The sequence below is a fragment of the Planococcus citri genome, chromosome 2 (genome assembly GCF_950023065.1).
Source record: "Planococcus citri chromosome 2, ihPlaCitr1.1, whole genome shotgun sequence".
Lineage (NCBI taxonomy): Eukaryota > Metazoa > Arthropoda > Insecta > Hemiptera > Pseudococcidae > Planococcus > Planococcus citri.
In genome coordinates, this window is record NC_088678.1 from 60,093,490 (window position 1) to 60,119,965 (window position 26,476).

At 33.9% G+C, this 26,476-nt stretch overlaps 4 protein-coding genes across 4 annotated transcripts; all 4 read right to left on the reverse strand.

Moving 5' to 3' along the window:
* Positions 1–268: 268 nt before the first annotated feature.
* LOC135836879 (speckle-type POZ protein-like) lies at positions 269–2,968 on the reverse strand. Its single transcript, XM_065351946.1, has 2 exons — positions 2,744–2,968; positions 269–1,386 (listed from the first exon to the last, which is right to left on the reverse strand). Exon 2 carries the CDS (start codon positions 1,350–1,352, stop codon positions 336–338), a length of 1,017 nt encoding a protein of 338 aa, XP_065208018.1. The 5' UTR covers positions 1,353–1,386; positions 2,744–2,968; the 3' UTR covers positions 269–335.
* Positions 2,969–6,926: 3,958 nt separating this feature from the next.
* On the reverse strand, positions 6,927–9,260 carry LOC135836881 (protein roadkill-like). Its single transcript, XM_065351947.1, has 2 exons — positions 9,086–9,260; positions 6,927–8,207 (listed from the first exon to the last, which is right to left on the reverse strand). Exon 2 carries the CDS (start codon positions 8,173–8,175, stop codon positions 7,153–7,155), a length of 1,023 nt encoding a protein of 340 aa, XP_065208019.1. The 5' UTR covers positions 8,176–8,207; positions 9,086–9,260; the 3' UTR covers positions 6,927–7,152.
* A 359-nt stretch (positions 9,261–9,619) lies between these two features.
* Positions 9,620–11,852, reverse strand: LOC135836882 (protein roadkill-like). The gene is made up of 2 exons (XM_065351948.1): positions 11,599–11,852; positions 9,620–11,389 (listed from the first exon to the last, which is right to left on the reverse strand). Exon 2 carries the CDS (start codon positions 11,360–11,362, stop codon positions 10,280–10,282), a length of 1,083 nt encoding a protein of 360 aa, XP_065208020.1. The 5' UTR covers positions 11,363–11,389; positions 11,599–11,852; the 3' UTR covers positions 9,620–10,279.
* A 5,215-nt stretch (positions 11,853–17,067) lies between these two features.
* On the reverse strand, positions 17,068–19,402 carry LOC135833912 (uncharacterized). Its single transcript, XM_065347736.1, has 2 exons — positions 19,096–19,402; positions 17,068–18,574 (listed from the first exon to the last, which is right to left on the reverse strand). Exon 2 carries the CDS (start codon positions 18,545–18,547, stop codon positions 17,450–17,452), a length of 1,098 nt encoding a protein of 365 aa, XP_065203808.1. The 5' UTR covers positions 18,548–18,574; positions 19,096–19,402; the 3' UTR covers positions 17,068–17,449.
* Positions 19,403–26,476: the final 7,074 nt, after the last annotated feature.

Genomic DNA, 26,476 nt, shown 5'->3' on the forward strand with positions numbered 1-26,476 from the left:
CCTCGTAGATACCGGAGAGAGGTACCTGAGTCATTTATTCATTTCAACGAGTGTTTCTATACTTTCAAGTTTTCAATAAACGATGATGAACGAATGGTTCTCCGTTCTCCTGAAAAGGTACCTGCATAGGTATATGTATCTAATATTTCACTAAATTTTATAACAAACTTTTAAAATGAGAACTCGCAGCCTAGGTACCTACGTACTACGTAGCGTACCTATACCTAATATTTGAAAATAATCGTGAAAACAAAAAACAATGCGTGAATATTTGATGATTTTTTTATTTAAAAAATAGGTCAAATAAAAGTACAAATATCTTTGCCGGCAATCGTTTAGCGTTTCGCAAAAGCCCCGCATACTTCTCTAAGTAGATTGATCTGATCGAAACTTTTCCATGCGTCAGTCTCGAACACTTCGACATTTTCTTTCGTTGTCATGAACTTGACGACTTTGGTTTTGAGTTGAGTAGCATTGTGAAATTCAGAAAAACGTAGAATTTCTACGGCGTTGGAAACCGACAAATTCGCGACAAGTGTATCTTCGCTCATCATTTTCAATCCCTTCAAATCGTATTTGTCAGCTGCGACAAATAGTTCTTTAGTCAGAAGTCCTAGTTTTTCTGATTTATCTGTATAAATGTATCGTAACATTTCTTCCATCACTTCTCCATTCATATCTACGATTTTTACCTCCTGTTGCTCATTTTCCTTCATCTGGTGCGTGAACATGGCATCGAAGACGGTACTACTAGCAGATAATATCATCCTGTGCGCTTCAAGAACTTTGCCATCATTCGACAATAACTTGACATCGGTAAATTTCAGATTCTTGAATGCAATACCTAAATTTTTCGATACGCTAAATTTAGGCAAATTTGAGTGAATCATTTTACATTTACAGTAGGTTGCAGAGCGGGTTGATAATTCGCCTTTTACATGTAAACTTACTAAGCTGTTCCGATCTTTTGCATTAAATCTACAAATTTCAGCAACATTAGAAGAGAACTGTTTTTTCCCTTCGTCACTGAGGGACAATTCAATGTTTACAAATGCTTCTTTACAATCGTTCTCGGGCATGAAAAATGGAAATAAACGATAGCTTACGACACCATTCAGGTCTGATCTTATAATCGCTAAACACCACGTAAGAGTAATCCCGTCATCGTCGCTTACGGTGAAACTGTTTGATACGAGACTGTTGTTTGCACTTGACGTGATAGAATAATGTAAATTGGGAATTATCCACGTAGTTGTATCTGATTTTTCACCTTCGACGTTGGACACAATCTGTTCGATAGATCCTACTACCGGAGCACCTTTTGGAAATGGCATTTTCATCGCATTCGTCATATTGGATTTTCAGCTTCTTAAATTTATAGTTATCCTGCAAAAACGAACGTGTGAATAAATTAAAGGAATGACTCATTTCAAAATGCGCACTCATCATGCAATTTACCCAAGGATAAATTATTAAGTAGGTATGGTAGCCCAAGACACGTTTTCAAAAAATGAAAATCATCATTCATCATCTGCCATCAGCGATTGAAATTTGAGCACATATCAATCAAACAACTAAAAATCTCGGACAATTTCTACAAAAATATTGCCAAAATTTGAAAAATTCAAAGGTCAGAAAAATGATTTTCCATCATCAAAAATGATATTATTCGGCTTTTTGAATTGCAAATTGTTGAAAGCATTCACCCTCGCTTTGCTCGAGCCAATTTACTTTTCATTTCCACCGTTGAAAATTTCTACAAAAATATTAGGTATGGGTACCTCAGTCTCAAATTTGAAAAATATTATCAAGACTCGAAAACATAATTTTTGACTACAAAAAATGACGTTTTCAGCTTTTCATCTTCTCAAGTTGGAAATGTTTGCAAGCTTTTGCGCTCGTTTCGATCGAGCCAATTGCATTTGTTTTTTGTTCAAGCTCTTCGGAAAAATATTGTTCAAGTTAGAAAACTGTCAAAGAAAATTCGGAAAAATATAGGTGCATTGATGATACGAGTAGCTTTGCTAGGTGAAAACTCAGCATAAATAATAATTTTTCAACGAAACAAAAGTAAAAATTGATACTCGCAACTTTAAATTCTCAATTTTTTTTCTCCGGTGGCGCTTTCTTTAAAATATAAAAAAGTTACCAATTTCGAAAGTAAAATTTTCATTTCTTCGAAATGTTAATCCAGTTAGGTAAAAAAAACAGAAATTATTTTCCAATTATGTATAAAACGTTGAATAATTGCGTTAGGTAATTTTCAATCTTTTCTTCAATGCTCAAATTGCTTTTTCAAAAATTCATAATGTGAAATAAAAATACTTACCTACTTATACTGGGCCACGCACAAAAATTAGTAGTATTACTTTAAATCACAATTTCTTGCAGTATAGAGTGAAAGTTTTGAAAAATATTCGAAAGTACACCACATGTTGTACATAGGTACATAATTATGAATTGAGGTGATAATCGATTCACTTTGCTCAAAAATGCTATTTCACGAAATGGGTTGAAAATTGTTTTTTTTTTCAAAAATTTTTTAAAACACTAATTTTATAAATTTTTCCAAATTAGGTACGTTTTGAAAATTCGCCGAAAATTCAAAAACAAACTTTTGCACCTGGCGTTTTGGTAACGTGGATTTAAAGACAATATGCTTTTTCGATCTAACCTCTGGACGTACGTACAGCATGAAATTATACAAAAACTCGTAAGCAAAGGATAATTATGATAAACTTACCAGTAGAAAATTACAACTTTCGAGTAGAATTTGATTCACTACAAGCAGCAACGCGACATCGCAAATACAAGACTAATTAGTTCTCCAGATTCAACAAGTGTATTCAACACGAGTAGTTTCTGATACTATTATATTTACATATCTACTCACTAGCTATTTCTGCATAGAAATAGAATTTCCGATTTCTATTCTACCCGCCGGACTGTCGTCTCTGTTCACCTATTCATTCACCCTCCTTCACTTCCTTTCTTAACATAGAACAAAAGATTTTTCTGCGAATAGCCAACTGTTTTCTGTCTTCCACTACCACTAGAACAACCCCCACTGTATAGATGCAGGAGAAAGCTTTATTTTTATTTATTCATTTCAACGAGTGTTTTTATACTTCCAAGTTTTCAATAAACGATGATGAACGAATGGTTCTTCCGAATACAAAATTTTAGAATGAAAAGCAAAGTCACTCCATGCATAGTTCTATTAATAAATGTCTAGGTAGGTATACATTATTAATTATACATATAAAAAACTTTAAGTTAGATACAATTGAGCACTGTTTGTAACCTACTATAAAAACAAAAAACAATAGATTGATATTTATAACGACCTTATAAAAAAATAAGTAAAATAAAATTACAAATAGACTACTTAAGTATTTCTTGTGGACGCCGTTGTTCAGCGATTCGCAGAAGCCTCGCATATATCTTTCAGTAGATTAACCTTATCGAGACTTTTCCACGCTTCAGTCTTGAACACTTCGACATTTTGTTTCGTTGTTATGAATTTGACGACTTCGGTTTTTAGTCGAGTAGCATTGTGCAATTCAGAAAAATGTAGAATTTCTACGGCGTTGGAAATCGACAAATTCTTGATGAGGACGTCCTCGCTCATTATTTTCAATCCCTTCAAATCGTATTTGTCCGCTGCGACAAATAGTTCTTTAGCCAGAAGTTCCAGCTTTTCTGGTTTATCTGTATAAATGTATTTTAAAAGATCTTCGACCACTTCTCCGTTCATATCGTCAATGTTCACCTCGTTTTGCGCATTTTCTTTCATCTGGTGCGTGAACATGGCAGCGAAAACGGAACTACGAATTGATAATATCATCTTGTTCGCTTCGAATGTTTTACCATCATTGGACAACAACTTGACATCGGCAAAATTTGTGTTCTTGAATACATTACCTAAATCTTTCGATAGGCTAAATTTTACCTAAATCTTTCGATAGGCTAAATTTCGGCACTTTTGAGTGAATTATTTTACAGTAAAAATAGCTGAATTGGCGAGATGATACGTCGCTATTATCTACACATAAGCTTACTAAGCTATTCTGATCTCTTGCATCAAACCTACAAATTTCAGCAACGCCAGTAGAGCAGTATTTCTCATCATATGTAAGTATTTCTAAAGATTAATTCTATTTTTACGAATGCTTCCTTACAATCATTCTCTGGCATGAAGCATGGAAATAAATAGTAGCCATCACGATCGTCCGGCCGGCATGAGTTTACAAGCGCTAAACGCCACGTAAGAGTATTCCCATCATCGTCACTTACAGTGAAACTTTTCGATACAAGATCGACTTTACCTGCAATACTCGCCGTTTTATCACGTACATATATCGTAAATTTCCCACTTAATTAAAGCTGATTTTTCACCTTCGGGGTAGGACACACTTTGTTGAATAGATCCTACTTCTTTCGCACCTTTTGGAAATGGTATTTTCATTGCAGTCGTCATTGGGCTTTCAGCTTATTGAATTTCTCCTGCAAAAATAAACAAGTGAATAGGTAATTAAAGGAATGACTAATTTCAAAAAATCGAGAATCCACCATCAGTGATTGAAATTTGAGCACACATCAGTCAAACAACTAAAGATCTCAGTTTTTGCACAATTTTTCTCCCGAGTTGATTCAGTTGATTGGCTTTACCTTACTGTTACAAGACTCAAGACTGTTGATAAATTGAAATAAAAAAAGGCAAAAAAAACAATAGGTAATACTCGTACATACATACATGGATGGAACCTAATTTCATAAACGTTCTCCTATCATTACTCTGTGAGTGTGTGTTATTGTTCGATAATGCGAAAAATCGACCTTTTTTGGTTAGCAGATAAGCAGCAAGTTTGGTCAGATGGAATATGGTTGATCTTTGGTCAAATAAATTATATCCATTCATCTTCCATCAACATCAACTCATCATTCATCAGAATCCACTGAATCATGAAATTACATATCACGAGTGATTATCACATAATGTACCTAACTTAAGTTGTGAAGACTGAAGTACTGAAGAGGCTGAGGCTAGAGCGAAAACGATTATTTTCGAAAATATCCCCTCTTTGAGAAGCATGTGTTCCCCCCTCCCCCCATGGGCACTTCCGAAGCTCGCCATATTTCTGAGTGAGTACCTAACTTATAACTTAACTTAAGATGAAGGTCTCTCTCTAATGAAAGGTTGCGAGTTGCGTATACATTCCAATTTCCAGTCTTTTATCGGTCAGTCAAATTCTTTGCTACCTAGTACCTACATCAAACTAATTACAGTAAATACTCGTATGTAAAATGTACTAATCAGAAATGGTTAACTTACCTTGGAAAATAACGATCACCGAGGAAGCAAAAATTAATCCCTCGAAGAACACTACCATTGACGATACCAACAATCCAACAATCAATAACACAATCTCAATACTGATTAAGTTCACGTAAGCAATAAGCATCCAGCACATCCAGCATTTGATAAGGCACTAATGACTAATGTCTTGTCTAATTTGATACTCGAATCTACGCATTTACGCAATAACTATTAACTAGGCAATATTCACTACCACTACTACTGGCACTACTGTTTCTTCGGTCCGACTGACTGTCGCCTCGCTTCTCTTCCCCTCACTGTTTCTTTTTCCACAGTTGGATTTTTCCTAGAACTGCTTACCACCAACTGTTCTCCACTCTCCAACCAAAATGATCTCACTGTATGTTCGCATTATCGCAAAATTCATTATTTTTTTTCACCCGGTGGTGTAGCCAGGATTTCGGCAAGGAGAGGGCAATTTAACCAGATTTTTAGGTAGAGGTATTAAAAAATCTAAATTAGAGGTTATTTTCTTAAAACTCTTCATACTTCAGAAAAATTGATCCAAAATTGGTGCTCGAGCGAAAATTTTTCGAAAAAATTACGTTGTTTAAATTTTAGCACAGTTTTAAAAAAAAATTCACGTGCGCCGGCGCTGTTGCTGCCTAAAAAATGGCACTTGGACCAACTTGGACCCTTTCTGCACTCAATCGCCAAAATTTCTCTTGAAATTGCTCGGACACGAATGGGGCTTGATTCTACATCTAAGTACATCACTTAGACAGCTGCTAAGTATCTCGTTTAAATTGACCAAAAACGCCTTGAGGTGTAAAACTTTTTGCCCAAGTTGTTAATTTTTTCGTCTTTTTTCAGTACAGAGATGAACTAGAATTTCAAAAAATGGTCTTCTCGAAAATGTTTGTTATTTTCCAAGGCATTCAAAAAATTTAACAAAAAAGTCATCAATGCAGATCCGCCCTTTTTCTGCTCCCAACTACCACTTTCCGACTTTCCCGACAGTTTTGCGGAAATCTGACATCACCAGTCGATCCGCCGTACAACAAAACCCACATACCCTTAAAAACAATTTTTCCGAAATTGTGACTTGGTCCCTTTCTGTTCTCACCGATTCATTTGAAAAATTGAAAAACTGATTGTTGCGCCTTTTTGAAGCTTTTAGGTAATTTTTCAGGTTATTTTACATATGAACCATTTCTGCATAGATTTTCTATTCTACCCGCCAGACCAGACTGTTGCCTCGGACCCTCGGTTCATCTATTCTTTCACCCTTCGCCCTTCACTTCCTTTCATCCTGTCACAGAAAAACGAATATTTTCTGAGATTAGCCGTCTGTCCTCAGTGTCCTCCAATACCAAAACTACCGCTCCATACAAGAAAAAGGTATAATCAATTTATTCATTCATTTCAATGAGTGTTTTTGTACTTCCGAGTTTTCAATAAAAATACCTACTTATGTAAGTACATCAAGCCATGCGGATGAAGGTTCTACACAGTCCATAACAACGATGATAATTTGATAAACGAATCGTTCTCCCACTCCCAAATAAGTACCTATCTACATAATTTTAAAATGAAAAGCAAGATACTCCATTGTATCAGTTCTATAATAAATTATAAGTAGGTATGTACTTCACTACAAATAAGTTTTATTACAAACTTTAAGCTGGGTACAAATCAATACTTGTGGCCCACGTAATAAGTAATTGAAAAAAATTATAAAAACAAAAAACAACGATTAATTGTCGATAAGTTTAAAAAAAAAATAGGTTAAATAAAATGAAGTACAAATATCTCGTTATGATCGCAGTTATTTAACGTTTCGCAAAAGCCTTGCATATTTCTTTGAGTAGATTGGTCTGCTCTAAACTTTCCCATGCTTCAGTCTCGAACACTTCCGCATTTGTTTTCGTCGTTATGAATTTGACGACTTCGGTTTTCAGTCGAGTAGCATTGTGTAGTTGAGAAAAATGTAGAATTTCTATGGCGTTGGAAATCGACAAATTCTCGATGAGGACGTCTTCGCTCATCGTTTTCAATCTCTTCAAATCGTATTTGTCCGCTGCGACAAATAGTTCTTTAGCCAGAAGTTGCAGTTTTTCTGGTTTATCTGTATAAATGTATTTTAAAAGATCTTCGACCACTTCTCCGTTCATATCGTCAATGTTCACTTCGTTTTGCGCATTTTCTTTCTTCTGGTGCGTGAACATGGCAGCGAAAACCGAACTTCGAGCAGATAATATCATCCTGTGCGCTTCAAAAACTTTACCATCATTCGACAATAACTTGATATCGGTAAAATTCTGATTCTTGAATATATTACCTAAATCTTTCGATAGGCTGAATTTAATCAAATTGGATTCAATTATTTTACAGTAACAGTAGCTTCTGTGGGGAGATGATAGTTTTTCGGCATCTATACGTAAACTTACTGAGCTATTTTGATTTTTTGCATCAAACCTACAAATTTCGGTAACGCCAGTAGATTGGCATTTCCCGCTCACTCCATCTCTAAAGATCAATTCAATTTTTACGAATGCTTCCTTACAATCATTCTCTGATATGAAGCATGGATATAAATAGTAGCATTTACGATTGTCCCGGTATGATTTTAGAATCGCTAAACTCCATGTAAAAGTAATCCCATCATCGTCACTTACAGTGAATCTTTCTGATACAAAGTTGCCTTCCATACTTGTCCCCAGCTGATCATGTATATTGTAAATGTGCCACGTAATTAAATCTGTTTTTTCACCTTCAGGGTAGGTCACACTCTGTTCAATAACTCCTCCTCGTCGAGCACCTTTCGGATATGGAATTTTCATCACACACGTCATAATTATTGGATTTTCGGATTCTTAAATTTCTCCTGCAAAATAAACAATTGAATAATTAAAGGAATGACTAATTTTAAAATATGCTTGTGCACTCATCATGAAATTTATCCAATATTAGGTGATTATAATAGCCTAAAATAGGTTTTCAAAAAAAAAAAAAAACAACATTATCTCAATTATCTGTCAATCAATCAAACAACAAAAAATCTCATTCAAATTTCTACAAAAAAATTGCAAACTGTAATCAAAAATTATGTTAAGTAGGTAGTAGGTATGCATACGTTGTTCTAAAGGCTTTTGCCCTCGCGCTCGCTTCGCTTGGGCCAAATTCACTTTTCAATGAACAGTATCAAGACTGGAAAACTTCATTATTAACCACAAATAATTACGTTTTTTAGTTTCTCAATTTATAAATTTTTGAGGGGGGGAGGAGCAGCAAAAAATGTTTTGGTCAAGGGCAGCAAAAACTCGAAAGTCGAAACACGCCTGTGGCCCAAAGTTATGTTGTAAAGTTCATGTTTGCAATTTCCAGAGATATTGAAGATGTTGGAAAAAATTTAAAAAGTATTGAAGGCTCCAGAATATCTAGCTCAAAACTACATAGTACCTAGTTGTTGATGCATGGGAGTTGAATTGGAGCAATTATAACACATCAGTTCGTTTAGATTGAAAAATTCTATTTCATGAAATAGTTTGAAAATTGCCCGTAAAGCACTTCTTTTAAATTTTTCAAATTATTTTGAAAGTTCGCCAAAAATTCAAAAACGGAACTTTTGCACTTGGTGTTTTGGTAATGTGGATTTTATTAACACATGCTCTTTCGATCTATAACAGCTCTCTCTAGACATACTCACAGCAATAAACAATAAATTATACAAAAACTCGTAAGCAAAAGATATGATAAACTTACCAATATAGAAAATCACAATTTTCGAGCAGAAATTTGATTCACTATGAAATGAAAATATTGAACAAGCAACAACGCACGTCGAAAACGCAAGACTAATTAGTTCTCCAACTTCAACACGAGCAGTTTCTGATACTACTTTACACACGCAGTTTTTCTGCATACCTGGATCATCTATTCCAACCTTCAGACTGTCGTCTTCGTCTCCATTCATCTATTCTTTCACCCTTCGTCCCTTCACCTCCTTTCCCAACGCAGAACAAGAGATTTTCAGCGAATAGCTTACTGTTTTCTGTCCTCCACTGCACCAAAACTACCCCTCCACACAGAAGAAAGGTATCTAATTCATTTATTCTATTCTTTTCAATGAGTGTTCTTGTACTTTCAAGTTTTCAATAAAAAGATGTACACCCAGTCACGCGGATGAAAGATTTTAGATTTTACTTATAGTCCACAACAACGATGATAAACGAATCGTTTTCCAAATTAGGTATCTACGAGAACCAACCCAATTTTAGAAAGAAAAACAAATCACTGAAATCACTCCATGTAGGAATAGTTTTATAATAAAAGTATAAGTATGTATACCTAGGCTATGTACTTTACAAAAGTTTATAACAAACTTGCTAGATACAAACGAGCCATTGTAGTCTGCGTACCTAATAATTGAAAATAATCATAAAAACGAAAAACAATGAATAACTGCCTATCTACTCGTACTTGTTATTTTAATGTTTAAAATGTCGACCTAATAATATGATGTACCTAACTACGAGTATCTATTCTTGAAAAAACAAATTTTTTGCACAGAAAAGTAATCCAAAAAGTTCACAAAATTTGAGTTGAACACAAAAGTAAAATTAAATCCAGCGAGTCATCTTAAAACTCGAAAAAAAAATGAAACCAATAGTAGGTAAATTTGTTTTAACCAAGCTGCTTACCTCTTAGTAAGTAGGTGTTAGGAATATCTATTCTTAATTTAGTAGGTGACTTCTCCCAAATGCACAACGTCAAAATAAAAAGCATGGGTCACTTCTTGAACTAATAAATGTGTAGGTAGCTGGGTACATTACTAAACTTTTCAACAAATAAAATGCATATATCTAAGCTATTCATACATGACAACAAAAATAAAAACAAAAAAAATGAAAAGAAAAAATAAAAATAAATCCTCATTCAAAAAAATCACAAAAATTCTCATGCACTTTTTTTGGCTGTTTTCTGACGATCCGCAAACGCTTGACATAATTCTTTGAGCAAGTGGGTCTCCTTGAGATAATCCCACTGACTGGTTGCCATTACTTTTGAGACATTTTCCTCCAACATAATAAAATTGATCACTTCGGATTTCAATAGATCAGCTTTACATGAGTCTGAAAGTCGTAGCATTTCTACCGCGTTGTTAACTGACAACGTTGACAAGAGCGTTTCTTCGCACATAACCTTCAATCCTCGTAGATTGTATTTATCTGCCGCCGACAACAGATCTCCAGCCAAGAGATTCAATTTTTCTGGCTTTCCGGTGTATATATAACGCAGCATATCTCCCAATACTTCTCCATTACAATCTTCAATTTTCACCTTTCTAGGTAAATTTTCTGTAATGTCGTGCGAGATCCTGGCAGCGAAGACTGAACTGCGAGCCGATAAGATGATCCGGTGCGCTTTGAAAGTTTTTCCATCATTCGACAGTAGCGTAACGTCGCCTGAAACCGAACTCATGACGTCGAATGATCTTTCCAAATCTTTCAACAGACTAAATTCAGGTAAATAAGATTGAACTATGTCGCACAATATGACTAAGGACTCTTCATGGTCAGAATATTCGATAAACATAGGAGCGTGAAACCGTAACTGTATCGAGTTGATGTCATTTTTTACGTCGAAACGACGACTTTCACCAAAATCACAAGTCAACAGCTTATTTTCACTTTTATCGGCGATGGATAGCTCAATTTTTGCGAATACTTCCTTATGACCATACCATGGTATAAAACGTAGAAAAACAGAATAGTAATCGACCGCGTTTTCAATTCTCTCAAGAACTAGACGCCATAAAAAAACACTCTCCAGATTTCGATATATGTAGAAAATTTTCGATGCAAACTTCTGCACCGGATGACGAACTGAATGATCAGAGAGTAAATTGGGTACGGTCCACTTAACGGAATTGTGTTTTATTCCATTCCGGTAAAATGCTTTCTGAACAATATCTCCAATCACTTTGGCATCGGGTGAAATTCCCACTTTCCAATCACTCGGGTCAAAATCTCCGATCATACTGAATTTTCTGCTGACAAACTTCGGCTGTAACAAAATACGAAATGGGTGTTAAACATTCGGTGTTTACTCAATATCTCGAAAAAATTTTACTTTCAGTTTCGTATATGTAGTAACAGATTTATCCACGTCTCGTAATCATATGAGTGAACTGATTACTAATTAGTCACATCACATACCCAGCAGATAAAGGTAGAATTAGTTATGTACGTCTACGTACGTAGTAGTGAACTTACCTTAGAAAATTACGATCACCAAGTTGAACATAGAAGACACTAACGAAAACAACAGCCACACAATCTCAAGTCAAGACCTAATTAAAATCACAAGTCACAAAACGAATCGAATTGAGCGATTTTCGTAACTGATAACAGTGATAACTCCAAATCCAACTCCTACGTCACATTTCTATACATTACATTCCAGCTGACTGTCGCCTCTCTTCCCCTCACTTGTTCTTATGTGCTTCCCACTTCCACAGCTTAGACTTCAACTTCAACAAAACACTAGCAAAAGAGAAACACAACCATCATCACAACCTAAGAAATGAAATTGCAATTATTATTGTTATTGATGATCAAAATGATTGTTTTGTTCTCTTCTCACGAATCAAAATTTTCTCCAAGTCCAAAGATGGGCCCATTTTTTGAAACTACAAGTTAGTTACCTATATCCAAATTATAAAAATTAAAATATGTAGAATATAGATACTACATAGATAAACGAACATGTAGCATTCCATTTTTCCAACACCCGAAGAAAAGAAGAACGATTTTTTGAGCAGCTAGAGCTACTCGTTGTTTGAATTGGAAAACAGTTTCAATTTTAGTAGGTATTCAGTTGGCAAACTTATGATTTCGTAATTATCATCTTCAAGATGACCCCAACCAAAACAAGGCTACACCAAAAGAAAAAAAACGGTCAAAAATAAAATAACAAGGGATGAAATGTGTATAGTAGGTCAAAATTTTATTCGTTAATCCTTATTAATTAGGTACATAAATTTACCAATGCAAATGAAAATTTTCTCAAAAATAAAGAACCCAATTCACTTATTCCAAAAAAATAATAGGTATGGTAAGTATTTCCTTGCCTTCCTGGAAAGCAAACGAAAATCGTGAAAATCACTCTCATGACTCTCATGAGTATCTCGTGAGGCCTCTTTTCTTTTCTAGTTAGAATAAAATCAACAACCAACGGTGTCCTGTATTTTACAATTTTTGAAATTTTGAAACTTCGAGACCATATCAGATAAGTAAGTATAATTTTTATTTAGTACTTGTATACCTGTAACTTGCACCTTCACTTTCCTCCTCGAGGCAGGGAGTTTTTTTTTTTTTTTTTTTGGTCAAGATGACCAGTCATAAAACAAAACCAACGTAGAAGTTTCTGGTATCATGAACTTGAATAATAAATCCTTATCCATCCAGAATGATTCTCGCGTTATAAAAACTCCCAAAAAATTCCAAAAATAATGAAAAAAAAAAAATTACCGAAAATGGTTCCGATGCAAAAGAAAGAATTATCAAGACTGGAAAACATCATTTTTGACTACAAAAAATTTCGTTTTTCAGATTCTCAAGTTATAAATTTTTGCAAGCTTTTGTCCTCGTTTCTCTCAGGCCAATTGTATTTTGTTTTTTGTACCTACTCCTCCACACAGGAGAAAAGTATCTAATTCATTTATTCTTTTCAGTGAGTGTTCTTGTACTTCCAAGTTTTCAATAAAAAGATATAACAACGATGATAAACGAATCGTTCTCCCAATTAGGTACCTAGACCTACCTAGTACCTACCCAACTTAAGAATGAAAAACAAGTCACCCCATGTACTTATAGTTTTATAATAAATGTATATAAGTACTTAGGCTATCATGTACATTTTACTAAAGTTTATAACAAACTTTAAGCTGTTAGGTACAAACGAGCCATTGTATAGTCTGCGTATCTAATAATTGAAAATAATCATATAAAAACAAAAAACAATGTAAGTACATATAATATTTGATAAGGTAAAAATAAAAAATTTGTTAAAGACACACATAACCAAAAATATCATCTGGGTCGCGGTTATACTTGTATAACGGATTCACAACAGCCTCGCATATTTCTTTGAGTAGATTAACCTGATCGAAACTTTTCCATGCTTCAGTCTTGAACACTTGAACACTTTCTCTCCTTGTTATGAACTTGAGGACTTCAGTTTTCAGTCGAGTAGCATTATGTAATTCAGAAAATAGTAGCATTTCTATGGCATTAGAAACTGATAAATTCGTGATTAGTACATCTTCGCTCATAATTTTCAATCCCTTCAAATCGTATTTGTCAGCTGCGACAAATAGTTCTTTAGTCAGAAATCCCAGTTTTTCTGGTTTATCTGTATAAATGTATCTGAAATTTTTACCTCTTGTTGCTCATTTTCTTTCATCTGGTGGGTGAACATGGCAGCGAAGACGGAACTACGAGCAGATAATATCATCTTGTGCGATTCAAAAACTTGACCATCATTCGACAATACCTTGACATCGGTAAAATTTTGATTCTTGAATATATTACCTAAATCTTTTGATAGGCTAAATTTAGGCAAATTGGATTGAATTATTTTACAGTAGGCTATAATGTAGGATTTTACATTGCCATCTATACGTAAACTTACTGAGCTTTTCTGATCTCTAGCATCAAACCTACAAATTTCAGCAACGCTTGAAGAGTACTGGCTGGTCCCTTCGAAAAAGGTCAATTTAATTTTTACAAAATGTTTCCTTACAATCATTCTCTGGTAAGAAGCATGGAAATAAATAGTAGCTTGGCCATGGCGATTGATTGTCCCGGCATAATTTTACAAGCGCTAAACACCATGTAAGAGTAATCCCATCATCGTCACATACAGTGAAACTCCTTGATACAAGACTGCTTTCACCACCACGTATAAGTATCGTTAATTCTCCACGTAATTAAATCTGATTTTTCACCTTCGGGATAGGACACACTTTGTTCAATACATCCCACTTCTTTAGCACCTTTTGGAAATGGCATTTTCATTGCATTCGTCATTGTGTTTTCAGCTTATCAAATTTCTCCTGCAAAAATAAACGAGTGAATAGGTAATTAAAGAATGACTAATTTCAAAAAAATAGATAATCTGATATCAGCGATTGAAATTTGAACACACGTCAATCAAGCAACTAAAGATCTCAGTTTTGCACTACTATTACAAGACTCTTGATAAATTGAAATAAAAAAAGGCAAAAAACAATACATAAGTAGGTATAGAATCTAATGTCGTTTTTTAGTTAGCAGATAAGTGGATATAACGAAAACTGGGCGTGACAAAAGTAGATAGGTACTTGAAGACTGAAACTGAAGTTGGTCTAGAACAACAAGTTTGGTCAGATTGAATAATATAGTAGATCAACTAAATGATATCCAAATCCATTGATCTTTAATCAGCATCTAGTCATCACTCGTCAGATTTCATCCACTGAATCATGAAAATGACAAATCACGAGTAATTATCACATATGTACCTACTACCTAGGTTGTGAAGAAGCTAGAGTGAAAACGATTATTTTCAAAAATATTCCCTCTTTGAGAACCATGTCTTCCCTACAGGAGCACCTCCCGAGCTAACAATTTTTCTGAGTAGGTAGCTTTCAACTCAAAATGAAGGTCTTTATTCGATAGGTAATGGGTTATGTATACATCCCAGTCTTGTACCGATCAGTCAAATTGAGTCAAATACTTACCTACCTTATATCAAACTACAGTACAGAGTAGATATGTACAAGAAAAATGTACTAATCAGAGATGGTTAACTTATCGTCGAAAATTACGATCACCGAGGAAGCAAAAATTAATCCCGGAATCAGCATAAAATAACGAAAAACACTCGTATAATCTGACTGGTCTCAGAAGCATATAACGCCCTGACTGAAAAGTTTCTATTTCATAGCCGAATAGCCTAATTTCGATTTATTTCCTTAGGGTACACCAATTCTCGACGTGAAAATTTAAAACACCCAGGTGAAAGAAAACCATTGGTTTTTAAAACCAATAGGTAAATTCGGACAAAACCAATCATATTACAAACCAATAGGTAAATTGGGACAAAACCAATCATATTACCTATGTTAACATAGGTAATATGATTGGTTTTGTCCGAATTTACCTATTGGTTTTAAAAACCAATGGTTTTCTTTCACCTGGGCAAATTTTTGAACTATTAATACGTTCATTTAGGCAAAAAATCTGTCATAATTTTGCATGTTGCTCAATTCTTCACCTTCTCATACACTTTCCCATCGATAATAATAAAAAATGATCAAAAATCTGCTTTACGTTTAATTACAAGTGGTTTACGTTTACGCACCTCAGTTTTCAATGAATAGTAAAATTATTTGGCTACAAAACAGAAACTTTTCTTTGCTCATTGATTAGTTATGTAGTAAATTTACCTTAGAAAATTACAATCACCAAGTTCAGTAAAAGAATATACACGAAAACAACAATCACAAAATCTCAAGACTAGCTAATTAAAATCACAAGTTTCACAACGAATTAAATGTTAACGATTTCCATACTTTTCTAGCACATATATCTAATGTTTATCGCCAATTAATGTGCTTACTTCCGAACTATCTTTAACCTCCTCACGTCCGTCGTCCACAGATTCATTATCTTTTAGGTAATACGCACGTTTGATATGTGTTTCCCTTACGCAGCTTCCTCTTCAATAAAGACCAACTGCAACACCAATTGAAATAAGTATACAGATACCTACCTATCGTATCTATTAGCTTTTTTCCAAATACGAAAAACTCGATTTGCATACTCACCTCACAACCCAAGAAATGAAATCGCAATTGATAATCAAAATTATTATTTTGTTCTCATGAACCCAAAAATCATGCCACTGTTTTTACTTTCTATCAACACGCACGTTTAATGGTTTGATACCGCTTCCACTCGATCAACAAAGACCAACGACAACGTAGGTACCTACCTATCTACTTGAAAACATTTTAGGTTTTTTTTCCTGAAAATGCAAACATGAATGGATCATGCTCATTATGTTCACTACATCACTTCATGACCCAAGAGATGGCGTCTAGCGAAGATAAAAACGCTGGTTTTGATCTCATAAAACCAAATTTTTCAAGTACAAGTTTGAATTGTACGTATATTTTTTGAAATTGATGGAGAGAAACATGGTACAAACTAGCTTTAAGCTTTCCAAGTCAATTTCGTCGATTTTTTTTTTTTTTGTAGAAATAAATACCTATGTACCTAATCCAATTAATCATTCGAATTTTTAAAATGCGACCAAAAATTCAGAATTGAAATTTCATTAAATTTAAAAATTGGTACTTGGCATTGTGGTGTACCTATCCGTAAATGCTTTTTGAATTTTCTCGTTTGATTCGAAATCGCCTGAAGCAGAAACCAATTGGATCGTTTGGGTCTGATTTTAGCTGAAGTAAAATTTTTGAAAAAGCATTGCTTCATCATTAGTTCATTACACTACCCTTCCCTCTGGAATTACGATTTTCAGTTACATTGTTCTTCTGAAAATACATGTGTAGAATACTTTTCCACCGCATTGGAGTCATGGAGCGAGCGGTCCCAATCTTCTCCCTGAAATGCCCCCCTGCCTGAGCTAACATTAGTCTAGGTACCTATATGAACGATTAATTAAAAAGCTTTCATTAGAAATTTTAATTATAAAATCGTCACGGTTAATACAAAAAAATGATAAATCGTAAATTAATAAAATAACTGTTTGTTTTAACCAAGCTGCTTACCTCGTAGATAAGTGGCTGGAATATCTACTCTTAATTTAGTAGGTATGATTATCCCAAATGCATAAAGTCAAAATAAAAAGCAAGGGTCACTTCTTGAACTACCTACTCGTAATAAATGTGTATAGGTAGCCACGTACATTACAAAACTTTTCAACAAACAAATACGTAGGTATATCTAAAACATGTACCTATACATGATGATTAAAACTGATCTAAAATAATTATAGAAACATAAAAAAAAACGAAAAGAATAAAAGAAAGAATTATTAAAATAATCACAAAAATTCTCATTTTGACGTACTTTTTTTAGCTGTTTTTTGACGATCCGCAAACGCTTGACATATTTCTTTGAGTAAATTGGTCTTCTTGAGGTTTAACCAACCACCGGTTCTCATTACTGCTGCATTTTCCTCCATCATAATAAAATTCATCACTTCGGATTTCAATAGACCATATTTACAAGATGAGTCAGCAAATAATAGCATTCCTACCGCGTTATCAACTGACAACGTTGACAGGAGCGTTTCTTCGCACATGGCTTTCAGTCCTGGTAGATTGAATTTATCTGCCGCCAGCAATACATCTTTGGCCAAGAGATTCAATTTTTCTGGCTTCCCGGTATAAATGTACTGGAGCATTTGCTCCAGTATTTCTCCATTACAATCAATTTTTACCTTTCTTGATGACATATCTGTACCAGCGAAGAATGAACTGCGAGCCGATAATATGAGCCTGTGTGCTTTAAAAGCTTTCCCGTCGTTCGACACTAGCGTAACGTCGCCTGAAACCGGTCGACTGAGGTTGAATATTTTGTCGAAATCTTTCAAGACACCTAGTTCAGGTACATAAGATTGAACCATGTCACACAAGATGACTAAGGATTCTTCGTGGTCAGAATATTCGCTAAATCCAGCAGCATGGAAACGTATATATTCTATCGAGCTGGTATCATTTTTTACGTCGAAATGACGATTGTCCCCAAAACTACAAGTCAACAGCTTATTTTCACTTCTATCGGCGATGGATAATTCAATTCTTGTAAATATTTCCTTATTATAGAATGGTATAAAACGTAGAAAAACAGAAAAGAAACCATCCTCGTTCTCAGTCCTTTGAAGATAGAAACGCCACAAAAACGCACCACTTTCATCGTTTCTATCGTTTCGATATATGTCAAAAACTTTTGACGCAAACTTCTGCGCCGGATGACTGATTGAATGAACAGAAAGTAAACTGGTTATTGTCCACTTGATGGAGTTTTGTATTTGTTTTGTTCCACTTTGGTACGATGATCTTTGTTCAATTTTTCCAATAATTTTCATATCCGGTGTGATTCCATCTGTCAAATCACTCGCGAAACCAGGTCTGTAGTTGAAGTTGGACATACTGAATTTCCTGCGGACAAACTTCTGCTGTAACAAAATATGAAATAGGTAGGTAATAAACACTATGAATTTTGATGAACGTTTACTATTGCATTATGGTTTACATACATATCAACTTCCATGAAGCAACTTTTCAAAACGCGATAACCCCCCCCCCCCCCTTCAAAATGAACACCTTATTCAACAAAATGTGCGCGTATTCAAAGTTGAAATACTGAATTTTCGAGGGGAAAAATTTGTTTTCGGATTACGCACAGGAGGTGAGGGCAATTCAACCGTAAGGTGAGGTAAGGTAAACTAACTCCCCCGACGATGTTGAAATTTTCGGAGATTTTATATGCATAGGAGAAGGGGGAATTTTAAAAGTTTAAATATTGTTTTCGAGTCAGAAGATCGGCCAATTCAACAGTACCGTAAAGTAAAGTAAATTACCCAAATAGGGTCCTTCGATGAATTTTTCAGTGATTTTCTATGCATTCGAAGGGAGGCGGGAATTTTCAGTATCATGCAAATGATTAAATGTAGAATTACTGAATTAGTAAGCTTACCTTAGAAATTCAATAACGATAGACGAAAACAACAATAACACAATCTCAATTCTCAAGACTAATTAAATTAAAATCAATAATCATAAAATCACAACGAATCGAATCAACATCACAGGGAGCATTGTAGCATTGAGCGATGCTTGTACTCTATGCGGCACATTTTCCTTACTATTACTTTCTGTGTTTCTGTTCTGAGTGATATCTGTCGCTGTCCGTCTGACTGTCGCCGTCGCCTCTCTTCCCCTCCCTGATTCTTTCAAGTTTTACAGCAGTGAGAAATTAGAATAAATTTTCCTGGAAATGTTTTTATCTGATGTTTATCACCAACGCCAACATGTGCCTCGCCCTCCGAAGTATCTTCCCCCTCCTTACGTCTGTCGTCCACAGATTCATTATCTCTTATGTAATACGTAAAAAGCTTTATGTGCTTCCATAACTTCCACACACTCCAACAAAAACCAATGGCAACATCAACAGTAGGTAATGCTTAATATTACTGTATCAGCTATATCCAAAAACGAAAAACTGGATGGCACTCACCTAACAACTCAAGAAATAAAATTGCAATTGATGATCAAAATCATTCAAAATGCTTGTTTTGCTCTCATAAACCCATAAAAATTCTCCAAAAATTTGCGCCCATTTTTTCTAACTGCAAGTTAATGTCTAAATTATTTAAAATAGACAGGTAAGTTCCAACACCAGAAGAAAAGAAATACAATTTTTCCGAGGAGTCAGAGCTACTTGTTGTTTGAATTGAAAACATTTTTCAGTAGGTATTCAGTTAGCAAACTTATGATTTTGTAATTATCATCTTCAAGCCACCCCCCCCCCCAAGTCAACACCAATGCGCGGAATTATTCTGGAAGAAAAAAATGATCAAAAATAAAATGACAGGGGATGAGATGGGTATAGTTGGTCGAAATTTTATTCGTAAAAACTAATCAGGTATCTTACCTATATAAAAATTGTCACAAAAATAGAGAATCCAACTCACTTATAGCTAGGTATTCCAAAAAAATATTTTATTGCCTTCTTGAAAAACAAATAAAACCGTCAAAATTACTCTCACGAGGTCTCTCCTATGTTAGGATAAAATCAACAACCAACGGTTTCCTATATTTGTCAAATTTTGAAACTTCGAGACCATTTCAAATAATTTTTGTTTAGTACCTGTTTACCTGTAACTTGCACCTTCACTTTCCTTCTCGAGGCAGGGAGTTAATCTTGGTTAAGATGACGAGTCATAAAACAAAACCAATGTAGAAGTTTCAGGTTCATGAACTTGAATAAATCCTCATCCATCCAAAAAGATTCTCACGTTATGAAAACTTCCAAAAAACTCCAAAAATTTAAAAAATAAATATTTTTCAACAAAAATGGTTCCGATGCAAATGAAAATTTTCGTCATAAAAAAAATGAAGGATTTTTACTTTCATTCTTTTTTTTAAAAAATAAGAACAGAAAAATATTTTTTCATCAAAAATTTTTGATAAGGTATAGCCCAAGTGAGTACCTACTTCTACTTCTGTAGCATCATAAATCGTAAATTTATAACATTTCCACAAATACTTCTTGATAGAGAGAGGAAAAACGAAAGAATGGCCAATAATTTTAGGCAGAAGAAACGAGACTTTATGACACTTTTGACTTGACAAAATGGTGAGACTTTCAACTGGCCATTTTTAGCTGAACGCGACACTATTACTTACAATTTTTAGCAAAAGGCAAGACTTTTTAGAATCTTTCGGCGAAACAGCCAAACTTTTCAGCAATTTTTAGCACAGAAAGTGACTCTGGCAATTTATGAAGGAATTTTTCGCCACATTCAGGTAGAAAAACGAGACTTTTGAGCAATGATGGTGAAAATAACCGAGAACTTTTCCATGTTTTGGTAAAAAACCCGATTTGTTTGACAGTCCTGGACAAAAAGTACCTACACAATATTATTAGTATCTGCTGTATATACTGTATATACATACTTCATACTTCGAGAGTTCGAGTCTCGATTCGCTAAAGAATTTGTAGGATCGTAAACATTTGCAGGGTTGACAGTTTTTTCTATATACTTATGAATAGCCTAAGTAGGTATACCTATACGTTTCTTCTCGACGTTAAGAGTTATTACTTAGAACCCGGTTTCAGCGATGTAAATTTCATCACTACTTTCTCTAATTTACCTAATTACACTTATAGGTACACCTTCATGTAATTTTTCAACTAGATCTTGCTGAAAACTTCGACAAAAAAATAATTTTATTATTTCTATTTTAACGATTTTTGATTTTTTTTACTCTCGAATAATTTAAATATTTCACGCTAGATCATATCGTGATCTTACAATTAAAAGAAGTCGAATACAATGTACATAAGCAGGGTTGATAATTAAGACTCTTCTTCAATCACAGGTATATAACTCATAGTTGATCAAATAATCTCGTCTAAAAGTTCACTACATTGTCTGCAATGCTCTTGAGCACATTCTCGCAATGATTAGACTATGTATAACTCTTATTACAAGATCAACAACAACAACAATATCATCACGTACCACGAAACGTTGATTAAAATATATCTTAGTCATTGAATTAAATGTACATCTACGAGTACCTATGTACGTGTATCAAAGAAGAACAGCACCAATTGTAAGTAAGTCTCCAGTAAATACGAAGACTACGTAGGTACCTACTCTTCTATTCTCAAGTATGAGTTATCTCTACCTAATACTAAAATGTACATACGTACACTCACTAGGGACGCAAATATTGTCAGATTCTAGACGAATAAGAATAAAAACTTGTAACAATATAGGCGATAATTAAAACAGTCTCGTCATTTTTTCTAACAGGCGGAGTATGTAATTAATAAATATCAATCATCGAGTCGCATCAGCGTCAGCACATTAACTCGAGCTAATTAAATAATAGAATCAAAAAGGACCCAGAAAAGCCGAACCAATGTATCAGAGACGCGATCCGACAATGTCTCAAGAAAAGGATTACGTGACGAGAGACGAGAGAAGGAAACAAGACCAGAACTAACCTCAGTCATAAGAGACTTATCATCTTCATTAGTCCAAGTTCAGGTACCTTAAAGAGATGAAAATTGGCTGGAAAAAATTTCTTTAATGAACGAGATCGCCCAGTCATTGTGATTATTAGTCGTGGATTTTAGCTTCGTTAGTGTACCTATATTAGTATTGGCTCTTTTATTTCAAGAATTTTTCGCCTCTCTTTTTATATTATAGATATTTTCTTTAGGTACATAGTATATTATAAAATATGTAACTCGATTGTCCATTTGTATTTATCGTATGTTTTTAAAACTCGCCCAGTCGCAGGTATTGACCAGCAGTGATAACAATCGAAGTGTTGGCTGTTGGATGACTTGCCATTTTTAATTCATCGACGAACGTGTTTTTTTATTTTATTATTTGATTCTTTTTTCTTTTTCTCTTTTTACATTGTATCTACACTATACAGCTAGAGTCGAGGAAAATTTCTTATACTGACAGTACGTCACTACTACAGTACGATAATCAGTCATCACCCTTTGATAATATCTACTTTTTAGAAGCGGTAAAGGTTATTTGTCTGTCTGTTCGATTAAGTAAACAGTGGCAGATGGTACGATTAATTCTTCTACTCTGCTACTCTCTTGAACAATGTATAAATTTTTAATATTATCGTGCTCGAGCTATACGAGTATACGTTATAGGTATAGTACAGGACTATATAGGTAGGTACACGTAGAAAAGAACACCGGAAATGGATTATAAGAGTACGACAAAGGTTTTTTTCACGCTTATTACCGAAAAATACGCATGAATAATGAAATCGGTCAGTGGGTTGATAAAAACTATACGAACAGAATGGATAGATGCATAATTTGCGGATATTTCCCGTTTTATTTTTCTGCTACTGCTGCGATTTATACATCTTACCTACCTATCTAGTTAGTCGCGTGTATATTTTGAAATCTATCCGTAGGTATTATGTCAAAAACGACGATAAGATGAAAATATGAAACTTTAATTGATCTTCATTACGGTTATCTCGATTAATTCGTGATTAGTTGGATTATCTGTACAGCCTTTTTAGACGAATTTTCATTGGAAACGTAAGACTTTCATATAGTTTGAGTATAAATTAGTATGGAAGAGTGGAGCAAAACATTGATAAAATGAACTAGGTATATGTGAATTGTGAATTCAAAGGGGCTTTGAAAAAAATGCATCGATTATAAATAAATTATAAGCTTAATTTGTGTATTAGGTGTTTAATGGTATTTTCTCGGTCGAATTCGTACATCACTACATATTGACCTGCAATAATCGTTCATTTTCAATCGTTCATGCAAAGAAAATGTCACGAAATTTGAAAACATGCAGTTAGTAAGTAGGTGATACCCATTCCTAAAGATGAAAAGTCAATTTTGTTTTTCCTACCTGGGATGGACGATGACGTTGGTATCTCATTGTGGCATTTCTTTCCTACCTGTAAAACACAAAACACGTAAGAAGAATTATTAATTGCATTTACATTTATTCGTCAGGTGCTATGAAAACTACATACTTAATATAATTATACTTAGGTAATTTTGTAAAGGTAGGGATCTAAACAATTTATCTAGAACAAACAAGCGAAAATTGCTCCATGCGAATATATTTTTTTATCAGCTGTCAGATGTACGATCACATCTAATATAGGTACCTAGTACCTACCTATACATTTTTGCATGACTTTTCAAAAATGTTTCAAAAAAAATTCCTTTTTTTCACGTAACATTATTTTCAACGAAAAATATGCAGGAAGTCTAAATCTACCACCTTTCACCCCCCCCCCCAAAAAAAATAAAAACAAGTGAAAAATATGTTGAAGCTATCTTGATTCGAAGATCGATTGCATAAAATTGATGGAAAAATTCTCAGTATCTATATAACCACTCGAGTTTCATATGCACATTAGTTTTAATCCCTGTTTCTCTCCTATAATTGGCTTTTAGCTGTTGGAGAGACCTGAAGTGAAAAAAAATTCGACCTTACATCGTTCCTCCATGATCCCGATCTGATCCTTTATGACCTCGATTGTTTTTAGATCCCGAATCGGAACTGAACCCGAACCTTCCCGATAAGCGCTCGGTGGCAATAAAATTGCCAACTGTCAACAGTGAACTTTGGGCAAAAATTTGGATAAAAGTTGACAAAATCTCCACCAATGAAAATGCTCGATTTTAATAACCAACTTGAAAACTTGTGGGCGATTAACTAATTGCCAACATAATTTACGTATTGCCATCACGAGGCAATATTTTTGTCAAATGCAATTTAGGCTATGTCAAAAAATTTTAACATGTTTTTTGTTGTATGAAATTCATTTAAGTAGGTAAGTGATTTTTTTTTAATTTTAGTAAAAACAAAAATTTTCGAAAAAAAATTATTTTTTAATATCTGAATTCAGGATGTCAGATACCGAAATTTTTTGGCCGAAAATCACTACCTTTTCACTGCCTCTTTCACTGCCTCTTTCACTGCCTTTCAAAAAAAATTACTGCCTCCCAAAATATTTTTAACCTCCTCCACCTGCCAAAAAAACAATTTTTAATTTTTTTTATTCATTTTTTGGTTTGAACTTTGTAATTTTTCATACATTGGAGTAAGTACACTTTTCATCAATTTGAAATTAATTCAATGATTCTATAACCCTCGCTACATTTATTCAAATTGTTACAATTTCTCATGTGTAGGTGTAGGTACTAGGTGCATGTTAAAAATATACAAAATAATCGAACTCGAAAAATTAACAAATCAACTATTTCGAGAATAAAATTCTTACAAATATGAAAGATGAAGGTTTTTTTTTTGTTAGGTATTTTTAGCAGTGATTTTTCAGGGTGTCTAGTCCATAAAAATTTCAAAATAAAAAAGCAAGACCTTAGCAGGACATTTTTTAAACACTTGGAATTTTTCAAGAGGAGGAAAGGGCGGACGAGGCAAAATTTTACATTAAAATTTTTCGCTTTTCCAATGTCTTCAAACATCTCAAGATTTTTTTCAAGCAAGCGGATGTCGAGAATATAATTTTGTCATTTCAATTTTTGATTTCATTTTCACCTTTAAGGTTCTTGTTACTGTAATGAAATTGGGCGAATAAAGAACTTTTTTCAAAATGAAAAATTAAAAAAAAAAATAATGGAAAATTTGAACAACATTTGGAAAAAAATATACCAATTTTTTGAAAAAGCTATCGAAAATTAGTATTTTGAGGGGTATGAAAAAGGTTTTTTTATGGAGGTGGGAGTATTTTTCTGATTGAAACTTCGAACATTTCTTGAATTTGAACAATAAGTTTTTTATATTGAAAAAGAAGAGCGAATAGCCCGAGCGAAGCTAGGACAAAAGCTTTCAAAACTATGTTATTCAAATTCTAAAAAAGTCAACAAATGAGCCATTTTTTACAAAAATTTTCTTGTGAGGAAAATCAGATTTTTCCGCTTTTTTTCATTTTTCACTAGCTTTTAAGCAAAATTGCTGAAAATCACTACTTTTTCACTACTTTTACCACCTGGGAGACACCTTGGAATTTAGCATTTTTGGTTTCACTGGATAATAAGACTTGATTTTTCAGCAAAAATGTGTTTTTCTTGTAAAATTGATCAAAGTTTGGCCTTTACTCCTTTGGATTTATACTAATACTCGTAGCTTCAGAAAAAATTATCTAATAATCATCATCATCAAAAAGTTTTATTTTATGACATCCGGCATCTTGGCCTTTAACGTCAACAATCCAACAACAGAAATTAAATTAACAAATAATAGAAATATAACAACAAAATAGTCTCAACAAAAATATAGCAAAATTCATAAATATATAACGAAAATTCAACAAAAATAATAACATGATTTAACAAAGATCAACAAAATTCAAAATTCAACAAATCAAAACGAATAAATTATAACAAGTCATAAATCCCTGCACGAATTAGGAACAAGAACAACTTTACACACATTTCTTCTTTATCTTCATGTACTTGTATGTATTTAAAATTTACCCTAAGTGTTTCGTTTCTAATTTTCCCATATACTTTACATGATTCTAAGATGTGTTGGATCGTCACATTCACATTACAAGTGTCACATTTTTTGAGGGATTTTTCAGTAAAAAGTGATCTGTGTGTCAATGTAGTATGTCCAATTCGAATTCTGGCCAGAATCACCTCTTCTTCTATTTGATCTGTAGGAAGTATTTTTCTTTGGTATAATAAATTGATACTGCTTATAATAGCTTTCAATCTGGGGTATGTTGAGTGGATCAAGGCCCAATGAAACTATAAGCTCCTTTGTTGTGTATCCAAATGGTTTGTATGCACCATATTTATGTTG